The following is a 23,820-nucleotide window of genomic DNA, read 5'->3' as shown; positions in this document are numbered from 1 at the left end:
GCCTTTTTTTTTTAGCCTTACCTTTAGTTGGATATGGCTTACAAACTTACTGTAGTACAACATACAGCGCAAAACTTACTGTAGTAAAACATACAGCACAAAGCCTGATCACCACAGAGACACTCTTTGATTCTTCCTTTGTTACTTCCTCATTTAAGATCTTTCTCAGCCTGAGATCTACAATCAGCTTCATGTTTAAACCTTTGACCTAAACATTCATTCACCTTTCACACACTGTAACAATTTCTTTCTTTTACACTTTCTTTTACCACTCAGTCTTTGGTTCTTTAAACCTGTGTTTTATGCTATCAGGTTATAATTCTCCACTTTTTTCATCTCTCCATACTATTGTATTACGGAACAAGTGTTCATGGGGAAAAAAGAGATTTAAATTTTAGTCATTTAATAAAAAGAGATATATCATCGTGTTCCGTCCAATATGATGTCTTGTTGTTTTTGAGATGACACATAGGTTCCTGTAAGGCACTGTCTAAACTGGGTATTGAAAAGAAATTACACTTTATCAAGCACACAATCTGATATCTGATCTGACAAATAAAACCCAACAATGAAAATTCAAAACACATTACATCAACAGAACCTACTCTCACCCTTTTCTGATTATCAATTTTTCATGACACAAGACATCTCCTCTAGTTTTCTAAGGGATATGCACTGATATCGAAATAAAATGTATTTTCATTTATGCTCAGTCACATAGATGTTTTAATTGATAATACTGTATAAATTCATGTTCAATCTATAAACTTATTTTGATTCTTAAAAACTGTATCCTAAATAATTATTCTGCAGTGTTTAGCATTCTGTTGTTGTAGCATGTTGTCTTTGTCCTATCTCCATTGTTGTTTTGTATTACAATTACAGTATTGATGTATGGCATTGTATTGAAGAGATTTGTTACTTATATATTACAATCAACTGAAGGCATTTAGTACATATTAACTAAGGCTAAATGTACATGTACAAAGAATCAAACTTAAAGTTTCAAATAACTATAAAAGAAAACATCATCCTATGAAACGTAACCTATTTTATTTTATATCAAACTTCAGCAATGAATCAGCTGAAATTTGTCAAAATTACTTCAACACCAACAAGCTGCAATATTGAAATGCTTACACATTAATATGCTAGTATGATATCCAATATTATAGTTGAAGTCTGCATAATAGGCACTTACACTTATATACTTATATTTACGGTTTAAATATGTTTTCTTCTTCTAATTAAACAGGTCTTTGAATATGGGATTTATACTTGTAATATGATATTCATAGTGTATATGTCTGTTTATACTGAAATGATCTGATGACTTCTTCCACAACTGTCCCTTATCACAGTGTGCATTTGTGTTTACTTGTACTACTGTACTAACTGTTTGTCACAGAGCTAATGGCTGTTTATTCTCTTTATTCTGTCGGTGAGGATACCTCATGTTCACTTCTGTATCACTCTATTACCCGCTCTGCTTTGACATTATGGTGAATGTGTGCTTCCCCTCTGTGCTGGAGGGCGTGGACACAGCTGGGGGCGGTGATGAGGAACAACGTGTGCTCTGTGTGTGTACAAGCAGCAGAAGTAAGACAACAAGTCAGACAGAGACTCCGGGCAACCAGAACGTCACACAACATCACTGATCCCTCCGGCTGTGTGGATCCGTTTATCCCGTTTTGAACACATTATTGGCTCAGAAGACAACCTCTTGAAAACTTCAAAGCAAAAAACGGTTCTGACATGCACTTTGATAAATGTGAGTATTTGTGCTTTTATTTTGTTAAATATGACTGAAGACAAGTGTTATCAATGGGATCTTCTATTTTCATTGAGTCCAGCTTTATAGTCAGTGTGACAGTAATAATGACAGCTTAATACTTTTTTAAGTTACTGCAGTTATAGACAATTATAGAGTGCTGTACTTGTTTTCTACATTCATTGACCTGTTATTATATTGGTGGTGGCATTACATTGGCCTTGATTTAAATGTTATTTCTATGCTCACAACTTTATTTTACATAAATTTGATTTGGCTAGGCCCATCAGAGTTTTTGTTTTGACTTTGTCACTTTGGACCTTAAATCTGGTTGAAACTCCTTCTGTGTATTTTTTGTGTGTTTATATGCAGTTTATTTTACATGACACATGTATGTACTATACTATATACTGATAGTGTTTTATGAAGTAGTCACTCATTTTACTGATGTGTTCATGTATTTGTCTTTCTCTCGGTTTTCATTGAATCAGAGCGCGATTCGGGTGAATCCAAGATTCACAGCATCATTTGGGGAAACCCTGATACACCCCCACCCCTTCTGGCTTGTTTTCATTTCCCCTTTTGAATAATGCCAGACAAGCAAGCTGTGTGACGTGACATCTCAGCTTGTTTCGCTTAACTTACTTTATTCACGCGTTCTCTGACACGGGCCTGGGTGATTACATATTCTGTTGTGTGCGCTGGGTCTGTTAAACCACAAAATGAGGAAGCTGGCTCTCTGCTGCTTCTTTCTTTCTCTGAGGACCGAGGCAAAAGAGAAAGGTTGTCGGAATCCCCAGCCTCCCACGCACATGACTCAATGTCCAGGGGTTTCCACAACCTTTATTTGAATATGGCACAGAATAGCCCAAAGCAGTGTGGGGGCAGAGTGTGCAAACCCATCATTTAAGTGCAATTTATGGGCTATAGGTTTCCCTCTCACGCTTGGACAAGTGATTGAAAGCCATTTCCTGACTTTTAGTTTCTTTCAGCTGATGTGTCAGATCAGGCTAATAAGTGGTGAAGAGCTTCTGTCATCAGGCAGTTTCCTCTTCTACCGCCTGATATTGATTGTGAGGTTAAAGGTTACAGAATTACATCACCTGCCAAAAGGCCAAAGGCGGCTTTTCTTTTTTCAAATGAGTCAGGATTGAGTAACATATAGTAACACCTTAGCAACTTGAAAATGAAACCTGGTGGCACTAAAATGTTCTGACTAATGTCATCATGCACTCTGACAAATTGATCTTTATCATGTAGTGGGGGCACAAGGGTGCCATCTCTACTTTAGAGAGGAACCACCACAGACACATCCATGAGCTCATATTTCTCTCTCGCTGTTCAAATTAGTATTTTTCAGAAGTGTGTATTTGTGCTGGTGAACAGAGCTGTCTTGTCCCCTGTGTGGCTTACCACAGCAGTCAACACTCACAGAGTAAAACAAAAGAGAGAGAGAGAAGTGACAAAAGAACATCATCACTCTTCTTTTGCTCTGCCTCCCAGACGTGTAGGTGCAATAGAAAGCAGAAGGCAATACACTTGTTGAGGTGACGTGCCTATGAAACACCAGAGGCTGTGGAGGATGTGGTTTACGCTTCTGTTAGCGTAACGGAGCGAGACAGGAAGATGTCATAGAAAATAAGCAGTGGCAATCCCATGCTAAAGGTTTTCTGATGAATCTGGTTTACATGGCCACATGCAAGATCTGTGTTCCTAATGGAGGAGGTTGTTGTCAGAGCTTTATCTTTGTTCTCCGGGTTCCACAGACAGGGTGGAAATATCACTTTGTATTTCACGTGTGGGGTAAAGTTTTTTGAGGAAACAGCTCTGTGTGGTCACATTATGTTGACTGGAAACATCAGAATTCTGTTTTGTATTATTTTTTTCCTATTTTTCTAATTTCCTTTACCTGTTCGATGGAAATGATACGCTCATATCAGCAGGGGGGAAAATGTACTCATAGTAGAATGGATTTGATTTTGATGTGAAAGGTGAGTAGAAAACCACTATGGAGAAACTGAGCAGGCAGCACCAGCCAAGTGATAATAAACCTTAGTGTTAATGTCTCACTACACCTGCACGGCATGAAATTATAATTTCATATTTTGTGTTGCTATGGTCTCACATTTGTCAGCCTAGAATAGTATAGTCTTTTAAACTAAGCCCATCTTGATGAGATGATTATATTCCAGTGAGAGTAAATAAGACACTACGCATTTCATAATCCAAATGATGAGAGCTCACTGAGCTGTAAGGCTGTCTAAAGTTCATTAAGAACTTTTGTCCATTCAGATAATCACTTTTAATGCATACTTTAATTGCTCCAACCAGACAAACAAGTCTGTAAATTTTGTTTTAGGATAAGCAATGATGAGCTGAAACAATTAGTCTATTCACTGACTTACTGAAAGACTGAACTGAAAAATAATTAGCAGCTCACTGTAATAATAGATAATTAATTTTAATAATTTTTCAATCAAAAACAAATCTAGTCTCAACATCTCTGATGCCACACAAAGATGTCACTGTGGGATCTGGGAAATTGTGATCGATACGACCACACATAAAACATTTAGGGCTATTTTATCATCCATTTATCTTCTCATTATCTTTTCAATATTTAATTATTTCTTTTGTGCCCATAATGTTGGATAATGGAAAGAAATGCCCGTCAAATGCAAACAAGACATGCCATTACTTAATAGTCACTCTTCTTGTCTTTTCATCCAGCGCCAAAGGAGAAGCCGTGTTGCACTCTGCCCACAGTGAAGAAACTCTTGGAGGAGAAGAGAAGGCGCGAGACGTCCTCCACAGCCAGCACCAGTCCCGTTCCCCCAAATACAGTCACAGTAAGCCAACACACACAGAGGAGCTCAGTATCTCACTAAGTATTATCATTAAGGCGTCATTGTTTACGATTGCTTCTGTTTTCTCCTACTCAGCACTTGTCATCAACAGAACTGTTTACCTGTACAGGTAAGAGCTGCACTTCCTTACAGACACTACATAAATGTCTTAATTCAAAGAATTCTACGTCATTATGGAAAAAGCTGTGAGGCAAAACAACATTTACAATATTTAATGGAAAATATGGAAGTCTTCAACCAATAAATGTGACCACTCTCTTTATCTTACTGATTGATGTTCTCCCAGAGCATCACAGCCACCTTCACCTCCTGCTTGTTGTAGGATCTCTCTCTGTCTTTAGTGGATTGGACCTGTGTGTTCGCTTTAGTTATTTTGTTCAGGATCATTGTCCTGCTGAACGATGAAATATCCTTCGCTGAGTTTTGAGTTGTTTGTTTGATTGATTCCGGCACATATTGCTTCTGTTTACCTCTGATTTCATCCTGCTTCTTCCATCAGCAGTGAATTCATTGAAAAATGCCAGTGTGTCAAGAAGCGGCGGCTGATCCATCATTTTGATAGATTATTTTTGTGTTACTGATCCATAAACCATAACCATAAACCTTTTGTTATGTTTTGATGAACTGCAGTCTGAACTGTCTGCTTCTGAGGCATAAAGAGGGTTTGCATTTTGCGGTGATGCTCTCTGAGGTCATGGAAGTTCATGAAGTTTTCTCTGACAAACATCCTGTACAGCATCCTTGACAAGCTGTGCAGTCATGAACTGTTTTTTTCTTTCTTTCTTTTTTTCTCCACCCCACCAGCTTGTTTGCCATTTTGTAGTTTTCCAGGGAACACCGTTTTCTTAAAAACAGGTTCCTGTTTGTTGATTTGGACGACCACCTAACTTTTCCTATCTGTGACAGAGTTGTGTTTTTTTTGTTTTTTTTGAGCCACACTATTGTTTTCTCCACTTGCATGATCTCACCCTTACTCCCCACAATTGAATGGCAAGTCTCAGTGAACTCTGAGCCACTGACCTTGTGCATGAACTAATGTCGAACAGGCGCCCTGCCGCGCCCACACAACTTAGCCAAGGGTCCAGTTGCTTTTAAAACTTAATACTTTAGCATTTTGTATTAAAATTGGTATTTACAGAACCAAAACCTGAGCTTTGTCCTTGTGATCAATTGATCCTGATCATCATTCCTAATCATATGCTCTTTCCATTCTAGGTGCATCAAACAGCTTCTCAGAAATGGCAGTGGGCTATGAACAGTGGAATCCAGCACCAGAGCCTACCCTCAGTTACTACAGCAGCCATCCAGGACCAAGCTATGCAACATACAACCTCCCAATGTCGTCTGAGTATGGCACACAGCAGCCGCTCCCATTCGTAGATACAATGTCTCAGACATATGTAAGAGAACTCCCTTTGTCACAGGCTTTCACCAAACTATTTTGTAAAGCAAGAAATTAATTGCATAATAATGTTGTTGTCTTAAGTCATGTCCTGCGTTCTTTCATAGCAGGAGTGTGCGATAGATTCCAGTATGGGTTTACCTTGGACACCTCTGGGTCCGAGTCACAGCACAGAACTGAGTTTTGTTTCCTCAATGGATGCCGCCAAATTGGAAGAGGCCAGGATGCTGCTGAGTGGGATGGATTACAGCAGAGCCACCGGGCAAGACGAAGACGGAGACACGTGAGTTTTTACAAGTGAATGCATGTGTGTGAGAATGTGGATTTTAGTGCATTTGCTGGTGAGCCCCCAGAAGAATAAGGAAACTATGGGCCTTCTCAGTCGTCTTTGAGATCATAGATTGCAAGATCACACTGATAGTACACACAAACACACACACACACACAAACACACACACACGCACACAACATGACTACTCTGAACCCTTCAGTGTGTTTTGAGAAACAAGAGTCAGAACAATACACATTTTCTTCACCACTGATATTACCATGTTATGTGAATGTGCATGTGTGATCGCACAATTTATTTACTTCCGTACAAGTTTCGTTTTCAGTCGTAAGCTCAAACTGAGAGCCACATTCATAGTTTAGTAATCCTAGAAAGATTAAAAAAAGAGAAGATGTCAGTGAGTCAGGCGCTTATGCTCGACGATTAGAGAGTTAGATGAAATGGAAAAAAAGAGAGTAAAAATTCAACTGTGAAAGGGACAAGTGTGTAATTGGTTGCGGGGATAACTGCGATTTTCCAGCCTTGTTTATAACTAATTTATCATGTGCTCTTGTTTTGTCAGCATCCTGCACATCTACACTGCCAAGGGACTCAGGGAGTGTGCCTTTGCTGCTGCAGAGACACTGAGGGGTTTAGGGAGGCTTGATGCCAAAGAACACAAGGGAAAGGTATGAAAAGAAAGCACTCATCTGCCAAGCTGTGAAAATTGCCCTTTTTGGCAAAAAATATGTATTTTATCTGATTTAACACAAACAGATAAGACTGTATGTTGAATGTAAATTTTGCAGACGGCTTTACTGGTGGCAGTGACGGCAAACCAGCCGGAGATTGTACAAGATCTGCTGTCTTTAGGAACAGACATCAACGCTTGTGATGTCAAAGGACAAACAGCTCTTCATCTGGCCGTCCATTACGGCTTCCCTGGGGTTCTGCAGGTAAAGCATTAGTCAGACTGAACTACTTTCACAGCAGGTTAAAAAAGAAAAGTTAGTTATACTGAGCAGACCTTAACAGTATCATTTTTTTTGTAGGCAGTTCTGTCTAGCAGACCTCCTGTCAACCTGGAGGCCCGAAACTTTGAAGGTAATCTAACCGTTTACCAATCAACAAGGGAGTTGCGTTAACACAGGTGCACACAGCCTTAATTCGAATGTTAAATATGTCTCTTTCTTCGCCTCAGGTATGACTCCTCTGCACTGTGCCGCCATTTCTCACAGTGTGACCATGAAGGCTTTGTCTGCCAGTGGGATGGCAGATGTTAGCGTTCAGACCAAAGCTTCGGAGAAGCTCTCCTGTGTGCAGATGCTGCTGAACTCAGGGGCGACCCTGCTGAGCCAGGTACAGCCCAGCTCTCCCTTTTCTGAATGTCACACAAACTGTTTGGCTTGTCACCGAGCATGATACAGATGAAAGGATGGACAGCTCACATAAGCATCACAGTCCAATATGCTAAACCCCTGACCTTTTTAGTGAACATACAGGTCACAGGGGAAGTGCCCAGGTTTTTATCTAACTATGATGTCATAGTGGGAGCCACCCCCAATCCCCCCACACCCAGCACTCGCTCTTTTGTCTTGTCTTTCTTGTGTGACACTTAAATGTCTTGGTTTGACTTGTGGTTTCATTATGTTTTTTCCATCTCTTCCAATTCTGCAATTCCAGGAAATCAAAAGTAACAAGACGGTGCTGCACTTGGCTGTAAAGGAGGGGAACATTGATCTGGTGCGTTATCTGCTGAGGATTCCCCTGCCCAACATGAAAGACTTTGTCAACATGAAAGTGAGTTTCACACCAACATGAAACTCAGAGCTGGATTTTAGATCTGCATGTGTTTGTGTGTTTATGTGTGGGTGCAGACAAATACTGGATACACACATGACTGTAAACAGTCTGAGTCATGCTGCATTCTCCACATTTGCTGTAGGCTCACGGGCACACGGCTTTACACATGGCAGCCGGTCTCCATGGCAACCCCCACCAGGAGGAGATCCTGCGGCTGCTGCTGAGCAGAGGAGCTGATCCCAGTATCCGCAACCTGGAGAACGACCAGCCAGCTCACCTGCTGCAGAGCGGACCCCAGGGAGAGCAGGTGAGCTGCCCATCATTTTAACAGCCAGCCACATCCGCACTGTGCAGTCCTGTCGTTTCAGTTTTTTTTAATTATCACCCTAATTCATCTTTCCATTTCTAGCTCAAGATGATGCTGAAGAAACGAAATGCTTCCTCTCGTCGACGTAACATATCCTTGCAGGACCAGGAATGATTTAAATCACTTGTAATCCCCATTTGGAGGGAATGAGTCTGTTTCCTCTGTTGAGAAGGGGACATTCTTATCACTGGGAGTCACTGGCCCGTACATAATTAACAAACTAGCTTGGCAAAAGCTGTAATTCACATTGGATTATACACGTGATGTTTTAATGCATAAATCTTAAATTAGCTGTGATTTAGTTTCTGTAGAAATGTAATGCTTTATTTATTTTTCTACGTTTGAGCTCAGGTATTCATTCCAAAATGTTGTCCCCACCCTCAAGGCTTTTCAGCAAGTTCTCCTGCTCCTGCTGACAAACTAGTGAAGACATTTTAATTTATGTATTTATTCCGGTCAACGTGGGTGTCGAACTGAACATTTTGAAATGCAATCTTTTGAAGTGACCAGAAATTAAGTGCATTAGTTATTTTCAAAAAGTAGAACGCATAACCGGTGCTGTGGAAGGTGATGTTAATATTCATTTTCCGACAAGGCCACACTCCCAGTTTTATGTTGATTTCTATGAAATCGTCAATATGTACCTCAGGACAATGTCCCTGAAAGCCCCCTGACTCTCCTGTCAAAACCCCCCATCATGATAAGTTATCATATTGATACACTGAGTGATGGTTTTGATTTCAGTCAGCATGTGTGCTTATGTTAAGAATGCGTGTGTCAAAAAACGAGGATATTCAATTAATTTAACTGTCTGTCTGTATGCATCATACTTGTGTGACCTTTAGTATCTTATTTTCTTTATGGAAAAAGAAACTTTACTGTGTAAAACTCTTATGTATTTGAAACTGAATGAACAAAAGAATGTTCTTATCACAAAGACATTACATGAGTAAGTGCGCTGACTAACTGTACATTTTTATCATGAGTCATGAAGAACAAAAGTACAATAACACTGTATTTAAAGTTCCATCTGATTGTTTTGATGTTTTCTGAACAGTCCCACTTACACCTGGCTACAGAAATTAGCAGGATGGAAAATACACCATCCTGCTATGTGTACAACAGTTATCTACCCTCACACCGAAGGAGGATTTTATTCTTCAAGCTCCGTTACCACTGACCTTTTCTGCCATGACAATCAACCTTAGTCATAGGTGAAATGAGGCCTCTGTGGTTAGAGTGATGAACACGATTTGAGCTGTCTCTTACCTCTGTGTCATGTCTGTTCTGATATGTTGTGAATTCCTGTAAAGCTGAAAAAATCTGAGTCTTTAGTAAATGATATTACATTATTACACATAATTCCAAATAGATATCATTAAAGACACTGAAAATATTATGTTGAGTATAAGACCTTTATTTGTGGCCCCATCATTTAGGTTTTCATCATTTCATTTTTAATACCCTTTCCTTATCTTGCAATAGCACAAACTGTTAAAAACATAACCCAAAACCAACACTTCAGTACAACATGATTTATCCAGTACGGTATTTTCAAAGTGCGATACATCAACCAAACACTGTCTTCTTTGTTCTCATCAAGATGTCATGGACGCTGCGTTGTTTTACCATTTTTATTTTATATGACATTATGTTCAATTATATCTATGGATTTCTCTGTACGGTCGTCATGCTAATATTTATTGCTTTTATTTTGAAAAGCAAAAAGCAGATACCAACAGAAAGAAAAACTAAGGTAAAGACGTGTTACAATCCATTAATGCATGCACTGATTGATACAAAAGGGTCAAGTCTATTTGTAATCTTGTTCTTCATTTTATTGTTTCACAACAGTACAATGTAAAGAAGAGAGACTGTTGGATTTGTCTTATTAAATAAACATCTAATCAAGTCTCATGGCTGGAGTACTTTTTATGCATGTCTGTATTCATTTATTTTGTCTCACGTGATTTTCACTCTAAAGAATTCAGTAAGAGACACACAATGTGATGGAAAACCCTGTTTATTGATCATCCAGCCAACACAGGTACGTATATTATCCATAAGAGGAACAGTCATAAACAACCATTGTGTGTCTGTGCGTATATTTGTTGCTGTAGCTTCCGTGATGACTTCCTCTTTCTCTTTCAAGTATATGCTATGTTTCCTATACAGTTTGAGGAGGAACTGTAAAAGAGAAACAGAAATAAATCAGAGACAAAGGAGATTGACATCACTGCATTTTAAGTGACCTGGACATTATGAATGAACTTACCCTCTGTCTTCGGTATTTGGGTACCAGATGAGTTGGAACTGTAAACAGAAATAGAAAAGCAGGAAATGAGTAAATATTAGTAATTTTTCATTCATCAAGATGATTGATTATCAATTATTGATTGTGCAGTGTGAAAACTGTGGCCGCAACTTCAACATGAATTTGCTTTTAGTCAAGTTTATCCATCATCATCAGGATTTCAAGTTTCAATAAGAGTTGAGGCCACAGAGTTCTGAGTGAATAGAGAAATTACTGTAAACCAATATGCAGTTTTTTTCCGTCCCGTTCAAACAGCAGCTCTTGTCTTTCTTCTTGTCTGGCCATACAAGCGGCATGCGATTAGCTGAGAAAATACACTGCCCACTCACTACCAACACATGAGGAGTGTGACGCATACATTTCAAGAGCAAGCAGCAGATTTAAAGAAAATATCAACCCACTATACCCACATGTGATTAGTCACGCATGGTTCAGTGTTAACTCTTTTATGTGTTGGAAGTGTGTTTTGGGTTCTGTATGCAAGAACAGGGAGGGGGTATTTAGAGAAGAGGCATCCAGGACAGGGAAAAGGAAAAGCTGTGGGAGACTCAGGTTTAGTCAAAGAAGAATCTATTGAAAAGATATTTTTCCACACTGGTTGTGTTTGTCCTTCAAGTCAAAGTCATACAGCATGCACAGGCGGGTCATCCACTGAGCCTTGCACAAGTCTTACTTGGATGAGGATTTTACACATTTTGTGAATTTTTTACCTGTTTGAGGAATGATAGATTAGTTAGAAAGGCAAACTTGCATTTGCATACTTAATAAGCCTCTGTATTGAAGGGATATTTAAAAGTAAGTCTATACTCACTCAGGGCTATTAAAATGCCAGAGACAAACATAATAACAGCGAGGATAACCCCTGTAGTCCGCAATGTCTCATAATCTACACAGGACGAAACCATATAGGACTTTACCACACAGGTCCACAGGGGTTTATGATCAGCTTAAACCATGCTGTAATCAATAGATCAATATGTGCTAAAAATTGATTAGTACATGTAGTAAATGCTGGTGTAAATCTTACCATAGTCGAAATCACTTCGGTCTGTAAACATTGATTCTGAAAAAATAAAGAAAATAAGAGTCTGATCAGTTACAGAGCAAATAGAAATATAGGTGTTCAGTTCAGTGATAAGCTTGAAGGGAGTGTTTTCCTGCACAGTTGACAACAGGCTTTGCAGCTCTATCTCTCTCTAGATCTGCAGGCTTGGCTCCATAACTCCTCAGGAGTATTTCTCTGCCCACAGAGAGGCGCTCAATGCAGCATCTTTGCTCAGCAGAAAAAGATGCACCAAGAAAAGTGGGTTACAAGCCAGAAGCAGCAGCAGCAGCAGCAGCAGCATGGTGCAGGGGTTTCATCACAGCAACAAAGAAGGGAGCATGGACAGTATACAATGTGTTTTATGAGTGATTCTGCCGTTTTAGGAGCCACCTGAAATCACATGTGTTAAAGTAATTTTCAATCCACCATAACTCTAATAATAATGATTTTTATTCTATTACAATATCAATATATTTAGCAAATACAAATGTGTTGCCAACTACAGCCTGTGCCAAACTGTTAGGATATCTGGGCGTCAATAATGCGGCTTGCATGTTGCTGAACCCTCACTCCCCAGTGGCTGAGTCGGCAGTTTGTATTTCTTTCCTGTTTTCCCTCTACAACAATGAGAGCTCCATTCTACACAAACAAGACTTCAATTTCTTTAATATTGTTCATTGTTTATTTCTTGAACTCCCTTTGTTATACCATGGATGCATGCATCAGCAGTAAATTGGCTTTGACATGAAAGAAACAATACTGCAATTACAGGACAGCAATTACGACAGCAAGACAAGAATGGAAATAAAACAATTCATTAAAGTAACCTATGGTAAATTCAATTATCACATAGCCTATATTATTAACCAGGCAAGAAAGCTGTGGAGCTTTTGGTTGAAATGTACTGTATGTTGTAACCATGCAAAGCCTATAAAAGAGGAAATAATGATCAAACCTGTGGTGGCCATGGCTGTTCAGCAGGGATGTAGAAGATCTCCTTCTCCCAGAAGTCTAGCAGGTAGCAGGGTTGCAGTTGGAGAGTGGATATGAAAGCAGAAATGTGGACAGGACAGCAGGCAGAGCTGCTCAGTGAACCCTCATGTAAACTCAATAGGAGCCCTCTGGTGGCCACAGAGAAATATTACAGTGATAAATGGTGCAACCCAGGGGGTACTCCCCATAGCAACAAATCTGGCAGGTTGTGGAGTATCAAGGAGGTTCACTCCCATTAGCCCAAAGGTGAAAAAAATAGTAGGGTAAGCAGATGATGGTATCTTACCACAATAATAGACAAGTGTATTTATCTATAATTAATAATCTGAGAGAGTTTTTTTTTTTTTTTTTTTGGCTTTTTGCCTTTATTGATAGTGATGACAGTAGAGATAGACAGGAAGTGGGGAGGCAGAGAGAGGGGGAATGACACGCAGGAAAGGTCTGCCCGACGCGGGATTCGAACCGGGGACGCCTGCGGCGAGGACTGTAGCCTCTACATGGGGCGGCCGCTCTACCCACTGCGCCACGCACCGCCCCATCTGAGAGAGTTTTGCGTGGGCTGTGTGAGTATAGGGGTGGAGGGCTGCAGAGTGGGGGAGTTGTTACACTAACAAGATGTTATTTAATCTGTCTGTACATTGTGTTTTCGGCTCAACTATTGTTTCAGATTTTCTTAATTATATTTTTTTGTCCAGAGAAATGTGTTTGTAATGATCAAAATGCACCATTTTCCATCTCATATGTCTATGTCTTTTGTGCAGTGCAGTCAGCCTGCTCCTGCAACTCCAGGGAGAGAATATAGCCTACATATGCAGCTTCTACCTGCGCAGAGGCTGCCAGTCGTACTACAGTGGAAAATCTGCCAATAAACTGCTCAACACAGATTGGTCAAATTAAAAACACAGATTTTTTTCCTTTCTTTTTTTTTTAAAGGAGAGTCTTCTCCAAGAGCTGAACGGCGCAGTGCATAAATCATTCACTCTCTCACTGCTGGTAGTTACTACTGCATGTGTAACCATACTGTCTGCAGTGTCAGCAGAAGCAGGAGTGCAGCACAATACAGGGCTATCTTCTTTGGTCCACTTCCCATTGCAGATATAGGCGCATAATTATCAGTAAAAAAAAAAAAGAGAGAGAGAGAGAGAGAAAAAAAATCTGAAGCTTTTTAAAACTGTTTATTTGATCATTTTTGCATCAGTCACAAAAATACAAATGATTATCACACTATTGCAGCCACATAATAAAGTTGATACATTATCAACTAACTGTTACTGATGATACAAACATTAAAAAGAAAAAGGAAACAAAGGTGCATAGTAACATTGTGTCATTGTAAGAAGCTTTGTGTGTTCATGGAAAGATTGTCTGTAATCAAGGGATCTGCTGCCACCTAATGGCACGGGTCAGTAACACTGCAGAGCAAAGGAGATGGGAGATTAATTTGCAGAACAATCTTTTGGTGCTTCTCCTTTGTAGAAAATAGTAACATTCACAGATGTAAGACAGATGTAATATACTTACCATATCTCCACTTCTCCTTGTCTCTCTTTCTTTTAAGCTGTAGAGAGTACCGGATTATTACTTTCTGAAGAAAAGAACAGCATTTAACATTTGTAACTACAGGAGGGGGAGGAGAACTATTTACCCTTTGGGACACCCGATTCAGCATCAGGAACCCTGGGCCTAGAGAAACATTAAAAACGTGTTAATGAAAACTTTCCATTGTTGGATAAAATGGCCTGTGACACAAAAATTATGAAACAAACCAAATTCTTTAAAAATGTGCTTTCTGTTGTGTCTAACTTACCGTGGCTTGTCTTTACTCGAACAGGTACATTTCCGGCCTGTTTTTTTTTTACAGAGGAAAACACACCAAAAAGAATTAAACAACTGCCACTTTCTTGTACAAAAGAAATTAGAAAAAGAATGTGTGTCAGCGCTGCACCTCCAACACGATCTTTTGTACCAAAACAAGAGGTTGCCCCAAGCTTTGATAGGTACATGAATACAGTCTTGAGTTTGTGCCAGTAAGCCCGCCTGGGCTTCAAGCCGCCAGAGGCCTTATGAGCTTTCAGCTTACTGGCCCCAGCTCAAGACTATATTCATATACCTAACAGCAAAAACAAGCACCTAAAAATACAAGAGCCAGTGTGTTGAATACAATTTCTTAGTGTTTACATGTGCAAGACCACAAAAACATTTCAATATTTCACCTCTTCTGCCACCCACATAAACATATAGAGTGTAGTGCGGTTTCATCTCATAGTGTAGATGAAATTGTAATTACACTGTTTATATTCACAGAACTTCAGCATGAGCACAGTACAGGCTCTTAAGAGGAGAGTAAACACAGGGATTTGATTTAATGTTGATAAAATCAAAGAGATAGTTAAGTGCACCAGTAAATCCTGTTGAGTTTCATAGTTAAGAGTCAAAGGATTCTTGAGAATGTTCCCATTAGGTTCGTCCTGTACAGCGTCATGTTACAGACACTACTTGAAGTGTCGGTAAACATGGAAAATTGCTAGAAAAGTTGGTGCTGTGGTGAGCAAAATAGTTGGACCAGACCAGGCTAGTGACTTACATAACTCAACAGGCTAAGAATAAAGCTGTGAGCATCTTGAAAGGTTAACACTTGTGCTTTATTCACTTGTTTGACACTGGGGGGCGCCAAAGGGCGACTCTCCCTATCAGTGAACAATCAAATTTTTCCAATATTTTAAATGTCAGAGAATAAACTGATAAGGCTTGTCCTCTTTAACCTGTGTGTCATGGTCAGTCTCTGACGACTTGTCACCGCCTCAGTGGCATTTGATGTCACACTTAAACAAGTGTTCATTAAACCACGTTTTAATTTTACAAGCACATAATGTTGAAGTATATGGACAGATGTGACGTTTGAGTTTCTTTTTTTGTGTGTTAAAAACAAACATCAATAAATTCATACAAATTGCTGTTGTCTTCTGATTAATATGTAACTCAACAATCAATTCTGAAGCAATTTCCACTTTAACTCTTGATTGGATTGGATTTCAATCAATGGATCACAAAATTGTACCTTTACAAACCTGAGTATCAGGTAGTTTCTCAATTTTTGTGATTTCTACCTCATAACAACCTGTTCTGTACAGATGCAGTTGAGGAATCCGCTGTGATCTTGACTACCAGGAGCAGAGAGAGAGTGCGGCAGAGAAACAATGAATTATTTATCAGTTGGGTTTGGTTTTAGGGCTACCACTGGCAGTAACACCATGTGCTGGCAGGTAGGAGGAAGAACCTTGGAAGGACCCCACCAGTGAGTAAAGGGATAAGGTATAAAGGGCTGCTGTGATACACCGAGCATGAGACTGTTGAGTGCTGAGATTGTGGAAGAAGCATCCGCCTGCCTTCCAACCAGACCTCTGAGAGAAAACAGAAGCCTGCTTGTTTTTGCAGCACCGGATAAATTGTGACTGCGAGGTCAACTCACTCATACAGGGATCACAGTGTGGTGACAACTACTCATTCTGCTGTGGAGACGGTGAAACACTTACTGACGATGAGGACGATACCCAGGAGGAACAGGACCACTGCGAAAACGAGGCCACCGATTCTCAGAGATTCATAATCTGAAATGAAAAACAAAGTTCCTTGAAAAATTGCATGGCAGCTTATAAAGGTTCAGGGTTAGAAAACACAGTGGACTCAAACGCCTTCTGAGGCCTTTCATGAGGCATGTAACCACATTTTTATTCAAGAGCAGAGTTGCAGATATATTCTGCAGACCCCCAAATAGTCATGTTGGGACGCCACAAATTCCTGGGAGCTGCAGTCACCAGAAGTGTAAACACTAAAGTCAACTTTAACTCTGGAGTTGGCTCTTACGTGACCAGTGAGTAAGATAAAATGGTGCAAGAGAAATCTTACACCATTTTACCAGGGGTCTGTTTGTCTTATATCTGGCTAGTTATGATGAAGAGGTAATCTGATAGCTTTTAAGCAATAGCACTAATGTCATCTAGTGTGTTTGTTACTACCAAAACAAACACTATTACAACTCTGTTTACATGCATCAAACATCTAGCCTAGTTCACTACCAGGACATTAAATAAGAACAGGTAGTTCAATGGTTATGAAGCAAATCAACACTGATGAAGAATCATTATTAATTATTCAATCAACATTTGATCAAAATGGGAGGATTTTAAACAGATAAGAAAGTCATCAAGTTGCTCCAAGGCTATATAAAGATGTGACGGGATAACAGTATCAACAATTTCCTGAGAAAAAAGAGAAAGATGACATAAATATGTTTTTCCTGTCTTATTCATGATAATATCTTGTGACCCCTCAGATATATCTTGGGACCTTCTGAGGGGTCAAACTGGGAACAACTGCTTCAGCTGTCTTTTAGCAGGATGTGGGTATTTGTTGTAATGGTACAGTGGGAGCATAGAGAACACAAGAAATTATCTACTGCCTAAAGAAACTTAACGACAACAACTACACAATAATATTGAAAAATGAACGCAGATCTTAAGTCCCTCCGTGCAGTTTGAGGCCCTGATGAAGTGAAAACCATCAGACCTACAGCACAGTGGACAGGATTAGAAGCATTTGCAGTGGGACGGCTCCAGAAGCTTGGCCCCAGGGTGAAAGTTTTCCATCACTTCTCTAGAAAAACAAGTGGAAAATGCAAACTCATCTCAACCTCCCGGATATTTCCTGTGCAGAGGGTAAGACTGTAAAAGACCACGTTCATCTGTTCGACACTTACCGTACTGAAAAGCGCTGTCATAGTCTGGTAGTAGAGAACAGAGAAGGGAAACAAATGAGAAGCAGATTTACCCACTGACACACTTCAGAGAGCACTCATCATATGACAGCCATTCAGCGGTTTTACGCCATCAGTCATTCATCTATTCATTAGGCGGTTTGGTGCCAGTACCAATTTATGTGCCAGAGAAAAATGAGTATGCAGCTTATCTTAATTTGACTTTTTTGAGCTTCTATTCAAATAATACTCACCTTTGTCATCCCCCCCTGCTGAAGCTGTGGAGAAAAAAAGAAGAAAAACCATTAGTCTGTAATAGACATTTGCATGTCAGTAAATGGCTACATTGATGGTAGAGGAGCAAATTCACTCACTTGAGATTGTGTACACTACTTTCAAAGCCCAACTTGTATCAGAGTAAAAGTGCTCATACTGATTTTTAAAAGTCCTCCAAAGAGGAATCATGTATGGATAAGGACTTCAGTTAAAATAGCCTCAAAATATGAAGGGTTGTGTTATTGTCACATATATACCAACTTTTACGATAAATATATATGTTCCATCAGTAAATATTTAATATTTATCTCACCCTCAGAGAAGTTACAATGACAGGGATGCTGTGCAGTGACTCCACACCTACTGTGTTTATGTTTCAGCCCCTGATCTGTGTTCATCTGTGTCCTGTCAGTGACGTGGGAAAGAGCAGACCCCTCTGCTCTTGTCACATCTCCATGCTCCCATCTGGGAAAACATGTTGGCTGCATTCATGTTATGTAATGCCTTCTTTAAAGTCTTGATAGAAAGCCTACTGACTTTACTGCTAATAATCTTAAATCACAATTTCTCCGCAACATCATGAAAACAACCAGAATTATTAGGAACAAGTTCACGTGGTGGACTTATAAATACACAAAGCAGACATTGTTTATATGAGTGCCAGTATTTGGAGTGAAAACAGGGTAACCTTGTTGTGCTATGGGAACATTTCCCACAATTCATCTGTTACATTTCTAACAGCATTTTAAAACGTCAGCACACCTCAGCAGTTGACAACTGATGATGAATACAGGAAATGATAATATGCAAAATCAGACTTGAAGGGTACATGTAAATTTTATGTAAATATAGCTCAGGTGCTAAAAGTCAAAAAAAGTTTTTCTGATACCTGGTAAAAAAAAATCATGTCCTTGATGTTTGTGTTTTAGCGAAGCCTGACGTGAACTACAACAGAGTCTGACACAGTTGAAACTGTGAATTTTCATAAACAGTGTTGAAATTCCATTTACTGAGCAGTGAGGTGATGGAGTGAACTTTGACCTGACCTCATTGCAGAGAAGTGAATATTAAGTAAATAGTGAATCTATGAAAAACACATGTTACAGTGTTGGCGCTGACAAGCCTCAGGAAATTAAGTCGGAGGGAGAAGATAAATAAAATCCCTTATTGAAGGAAAATCTGCTTAACATCAGGCTCAACTAATGGCATGCAGCACGCAGAGGAACGAACCAAAGACCAGGACCTGCATTAACAGTGGAAAACCTGGCAGCAGTCTGAATAAATGATTATTCTAACTGGAGTGTAAGGAAACATTTACACTATTCTGACACAGCCTTTTTCTCACAGTAAAACACTGACATAAGATGGAAAATATTAAATATAAATTATACTGGAAACACCAGTATTGTAATGCTAACACTAAGTTTTAATACACACTTGATCAAAAAGAGCACATGGCAAGCAGTCCTACCAAAAAAAAAAAAAAAAGATTTCAAAAAGGCCACGCATTGCCAGTGACCACTCTAAGGCAGGAAACTTACCCACCATTTCCCTGCCAAATACTGAGCCTGTTGTACAGACAACATCAACTGCTTTGGCGTGGAGGGGCTTTAAGTAAAGCTACAGAAAGGGGAAGCAACAGAAGAACAGCAGGACGGGTTTCAACATAAAGGAAACTCACCAAGTGCAGGAGCCAACCAGGAGCTGAATGCCACCAACACCACAAGATCCATTGTACCTGTTGATGAGAAACAAACAGGAACACACTTGTTAAGAATACTGACAACAATAAAACAAGAGAAATAATAAAGTTGAGTTACATATTTCCTACCTTCAGTCCAACTTCAATAACATAATTAAACTGCTGTTGCAAACAGAAGTGTGTTTCAGCAGCTCAGATCTAGTACCTCCCTGAAGTTTGGTTTAGGCCTACTTTATCTACCAACTGGTTCATGCGAACTAAGGGTTAGGGTTAGACTATGGAACACTTCATCAAAGAGAACAGCAGCAGAGGCTGAGATACCCCAACTTTTAATGACTTGTGGGGTAGGTAAAACCTTATAAGAGCTCCCTCCAGACCGACAGAGGACAATTTTACGTATTAAAGTGGTAAAATGTGCCATAATGGCAGTGTGTAACCGAGGTCCGCGGGTATAGCTACAGTCACGAGGTACCAGTGAGGAGAAGTGATGACGTGTGGTGGTTAGCGGTACTGCAGTTAAACTCACTCGCCAATAAAAGACGTGCAAACCCAGTTGCCAAGTGGTCATTGACCTCTTGGCGAAAAGGTTTGCATTTGTCGCCCGTGGTGCGGGAGACCTGGGTTCGAAAACCCACTCAGGGCAGGCCAGACCACATCGGTCACAAGTGTTCTCCATCTCAGCTAGAAGCTACAGGAGTATCACTGAAATGATGAGGATGTGTCTTAATATTGTAGCCAACTGACTGTGGGGTGAGGGAGGAGGGTCTATTTCAGGCTCTGCACCTCAGAAAATGAAGCTTGGCAGTAGAGCGGTGCAAGGCGAGGCTGGTGTTGAGTTGCACTTGATATTTGGTCAGTGGCCTTGGACTGGTTTCTTTGGGTCACCCAGCTTACAAATGGAGCTTGGACTATATATTACCCTGGACATTCTTTAGGATTTTCTTACACCCATTCGATTGCACGCCGAGGCTCCACAGCCAGACTCATGACTAGAAGTGAGAGTTGTAGGTCTACAGGGCCAAAGGGCAAGTTCATGCACTGCTGTCGGCTTTACAGCCAATACCAATTAAACCCAGAGACGTGACATCAAAAATGTAATGCAGGTACAAACAGCTTTAGAAAATCTAAGCTGTGGAATAAAATGTTTTGCATTGCAATGATCAAAGCCTGCGTTTGTAGAGCCAAGGTTCTCCCCTCCGTTTGCCCAGAGCACTCCTGGGGATTCATGCATGACTAGAGTGGGGGTGTGAACATGGATCTGGAGTGAAGAGAAATGAACACTTCAACCCTGGGAGCAGGATTAAGAACAAAGGCCTGCCAATCAGCTTTAATCAAACAAATACAGGGTGAGTTATTCTAACAAGAACCAATCCAATAATCTTGTTTGTTAGCACTGTGAGTGATGTAGAGGAGTATAATGGGCAGAGAGTGAAGAAGCACATGGAGCCAACACTTAAAAAAATAATTATCATGGATTATAATAAATGGGATTATCATGGACAGTTGGCAATTAGGGGGGAAAAGGCTTACTTCCATTAACCTTTACAGACAGCCCCTATGTAGGAGTAGGTCTACTTGTGTTTGCACACTCGGATAGTGTTTTCACATGGATAAATCTGGTTACACAGCTTCTCGTATAGACAAGCCGAAGGGCTTTTTATATACTTATTTGCCACAGTGTTGCTGTCAGTCCTCGCTGTAGTTGTCACTATGAACTTCTCAGATGGCGTAGCATGTCCACGCATAAATGCTCCGCGAAGACACTCCGATAATAGAAAACACGCACACCTTTACACGGGAAACAGGGAAAACAAAAAACAAAACAAAACAAAAAACACCAGAAACTCAACAGAAGCATCAGACTGCCTGCGACTGAACGGTCACGATTTACATAAGAGGAGATTGATTGGAAGCTGGGGTTTGGGTTTCATTGCAGGGGAGCAACGATCGGGCTTTTGAAAACACACTTACCGCGAATCAGCCTCCTGTAAAGTCCAATGTGAGCTCTTTCCTCCCAATGAGCCGAACTTTGCACAGAAGTTTTCCACCAATTATTCAAGGCAAAAATAAATACATAAATAAATATGCAGAGAAAACTCTTCTTATAACACGTAAAAAAAAGGCAAAGATTAAAAATGAATAACTCTGTTTTGCATCCTGTGGAAGTTTGATCAGGACTCGGCTGCACAAAGCAGAAGTCTGTTCCTTCCTTGGTCTTGTTTGAGGAGTGAGGGAGGGAGGAAAGGGGGTGGGGGCGGGCCGGGGTGCTGGGTGCGCTCAAGCAACTTAAGTGACTCCCAAAAAAAAAAAAAAAACCTCGGGCTGCCCTGCTCAGATAAACAGAGCAACGGTTCGGTGTTTATGCGAGTTCCCAGATGGATTGGTGCCAGCGCTGATAGTAAAACATGGTTTCATAATTAACTGTAGATCTCATGCTCATTTCGCCAACCTCCCCCCAAAAGCCAAATAAATATCAGATACACAAGTAGCATCAAACACTGCAGTCTGCAGTACTGTGGTGTAATTTACAGGCTTTGGAAAAGTGACTCAGTGCAGTCAAGTGAAAGACTAAACACTAGTGTGCTTTTGCAGCCAAGCACAAATGTTGTCCGTGAGATAAGTTTTCTCTCAGCTATATGAAAACTGTCTCCCCAAGGTCTCTCCCACACCAAACTGCCAGATTCCCACCCTCCACCAGTAGCAAGGACAGAGCAGCAGGTCCTCTCACAATACAGGGAACGCAGGCTGTGATATACAGAGTGTTTCCTGGGTGTGAGGGATTCTCTTCTGTTCCCCCTCTCTCTACTCCAAGGATCTCTAGTGCAGTGAGCTTATCCAGACATCAGGTTCATACAATAGTTCCTTTTTCATTAGCAGAGGGCACACACTCATTACCCGTATGAGAGTCATGCATTTCTAATTAGTTACACACACTGTAAACCACTGTGAATTCATTGGGATTTATCACAAACAACAAACACCCAGTGACAGGAAATATAGTTTATTGGCCACAAGAGTAAGGACAACACGTGGTAAAACATGCATTTTTATTTCTTTTTCTTTTTCTTTTTCTTTTTTAACATATACAGATATGAGACAGTTGAAAGATTTATGACTGTTCCTTGCTCCAAGTTATTTTTTGGGGAAACTACCAGAGATGCTATAATTTCTTTAACCACTAGATGGAGATGTTGTTCAAGAATGAACCAGGTTTGTTTACAACTGCAAAATGAACAATAGAGGAGCAGACCTCCTGTGAACAGCCAAAACCATTTAATAAAACCAAGAGAAAGTGGAGAAGTGTGATGAGTAAGGATGTAAACAAGCGGTCGAACAACTTCACGTTCTTCATCCTGTTTGATGGGGGTAAAAAGCAGTGATGTAAAAACAACACTCTACAGCTGTTTCTTTTGTGGGGTTGCATTGGTTCGTGGGTTTTGAGAGGAAACAAGTTTAGTTTTTACCTTTATACCAGATGTTTTCTATCGTCTTGAAGCCAACATCTCTACAGGCCACTGAAATGAAAAAAGGGGGGGGTTGCAGTCAAAGGGCAGTGGAGCAAAGGAAAGACATGTTCACTCAGGCACAACAGAGATTACAAGCAACACTTCTGAACATTGTGTTTTAAAGGTAAATGCAAACACTCAGGAACGGAATTGATTCTGAGGGCTATTTTCCGGTGCGTTTAGGGTCTGTTGTTGAGAGACAAAAAATAACATGGATGGGGAAGACAACTACCTTGAATGAAGAGAGGAAGGGGATGCACAAAACTTAATTCTCTAAGGGACTGACTTAAGGCTAGAACACAGAACTAAAGATGAGCGCTCAAATTAATATTGCACCCAGATGAGTCTTAAGTGTCCTTGGATGACAAGCAGTGATTGGATTGCAAGCTTGGTAGCTTTTGATGGCCATGCCTGTCAGCCTCACCTGCTTTTTAATCAGTAATTACCATTGGGGATTCTCTGGCATTTCTTAATTAAATTGGATCAAATGCAATTAAAAACCACACTCTCATTCCTTTAAAAGGGCTCTGTGGAGTCCTTGTTTAGTTCTTGCTGTTAAGAGAATAAGCGGTTGAATGGTCATAGCACCGTCCCGTCTCTCGCTGATCTGTGCTTGATTATTTCAGTGGTCAAATTAAGTTTGCAGTTTGTATAATAAAGGGCAAGAGATAGAGTTCAAGATTGAAACTTCTACTCTAACAAGGATTGTAGGTTGTTAACCATTAAACAATTAAAGTTAACATCAGGAGCAAT

General features: G+C 40.2%; 2 protein-coding genes across 2 annotated transcripts; one reads left to right on the top strand and one right to left on the bottom strand.

Moving 5' to 3' along the window:
- Nucleotides 1-1,499: 1,499 nt before the first annotated feature.
- Nucleotides 1,500-8,592, top strand: nfkbid (nuclear factor of kappa light polypeptide gene enhancer in B-cells inhibitor, delta; the record flags this gene model as incomplete). The annotated part of the gene is made up of 12 exons (XM_083990283.1): nucleotides 1,500-1,569; nucleotides 4,502-4,620; nucleotides 4,714-4,747; nucleotides 5,854-6,038; nucleotides 6,148-6,323; nucleotides 6,892-6,997; nucleotides 7,118-7,264; nucleotides 7,361-7,412; nucleotides 7,510-7,667; nucleotides 7,992-8,108; nucleotides 8,254-8,418; nucleotides 8,521-8,592. 12 exons carry the CDS (start codon nucleotides 1,500-1,502, stop codon nucleotides 8,590-8,592), a joined length of 1,401 nt encoding a protein of 466 aa, XP_083846409.1.
- A 5,398-nt stretch (nucleotides 8,593-13,990) lies between these two features.
- On the bottom strand, nucleotides 13,991-21,774 carry LOC310999939 (FXYD domain-containing ion transport regulator 6-like). The gene is made up of 9 exons (XM_083990555.1): nucleotides 21,533-21,774; nucleotides 19,541-19,597; nucleotides 17,838-17,861; nucleotides 17,587-17,610; nucleotides 16,364-16,438; nucleotides 14,638-14,674; nucleotides 14,476-14,513; nucleotides 14,352-14,388; nucleotides 13,991-14,242 (listed from the first exon to the last, which is right to left on the bottom strand). The coding sequence occupies exons 2-8, from the start codon at nucleotides 19,590-19,592 to the stop codon at nucleotides 14,384-14,386; spliced, it is 255 nt and encodes an 84-aa protein (XP_083846681.1). The 5' UTR covers nucleotides 19,593-19,597; nucleotides 21,533-21,774; the 3' UTR covers nucleotides 13,991-14,242; nucleotides 14,352-14,383.
- Between the last annotated feature and the right edge of the window lie 2,046 nt (nucleotides 21,775-23,820).

This window comes from Trachurus trachurus, assembly GCF_905171665.1.
Source record: "Trachurus trachurus genome assembly, chromosome: 16".
NCBI lineage: Eukaryota > Metazoa > Chordata > Actinopteri > Carangiformes > Carangidae > Trachurus > Trachurus trachurus.
This window is presented reverse-complemented; position numbering and strand designations above follow the sequence as displayed.

Bases quoted from the DNA above. Each gene is read 5' to 3' on its own strand.
- LOC310999939 (XM_083990555.1), bottom strand. From the start codon at position 19,592: ATGGATCTTGTGGTGTTGGTGGCATTCAGCTCCTGGTTGGCTCCTGCA. The intron at 17,611-17,837 runs GTGAGTATTATT...CTCTACTACCAG, and splicing joins AGCAGGGGGGGATGACAAAG to ACTATGACAGCGCTTTTCAG. The intron at 14,514-14,637 runs GTAAGTTAGACA...ATGTTTCTCTAG, and splicing joins TCGAGTAAAGACAAGCCACG to GCCCAGGGTTCCTGATGCTG.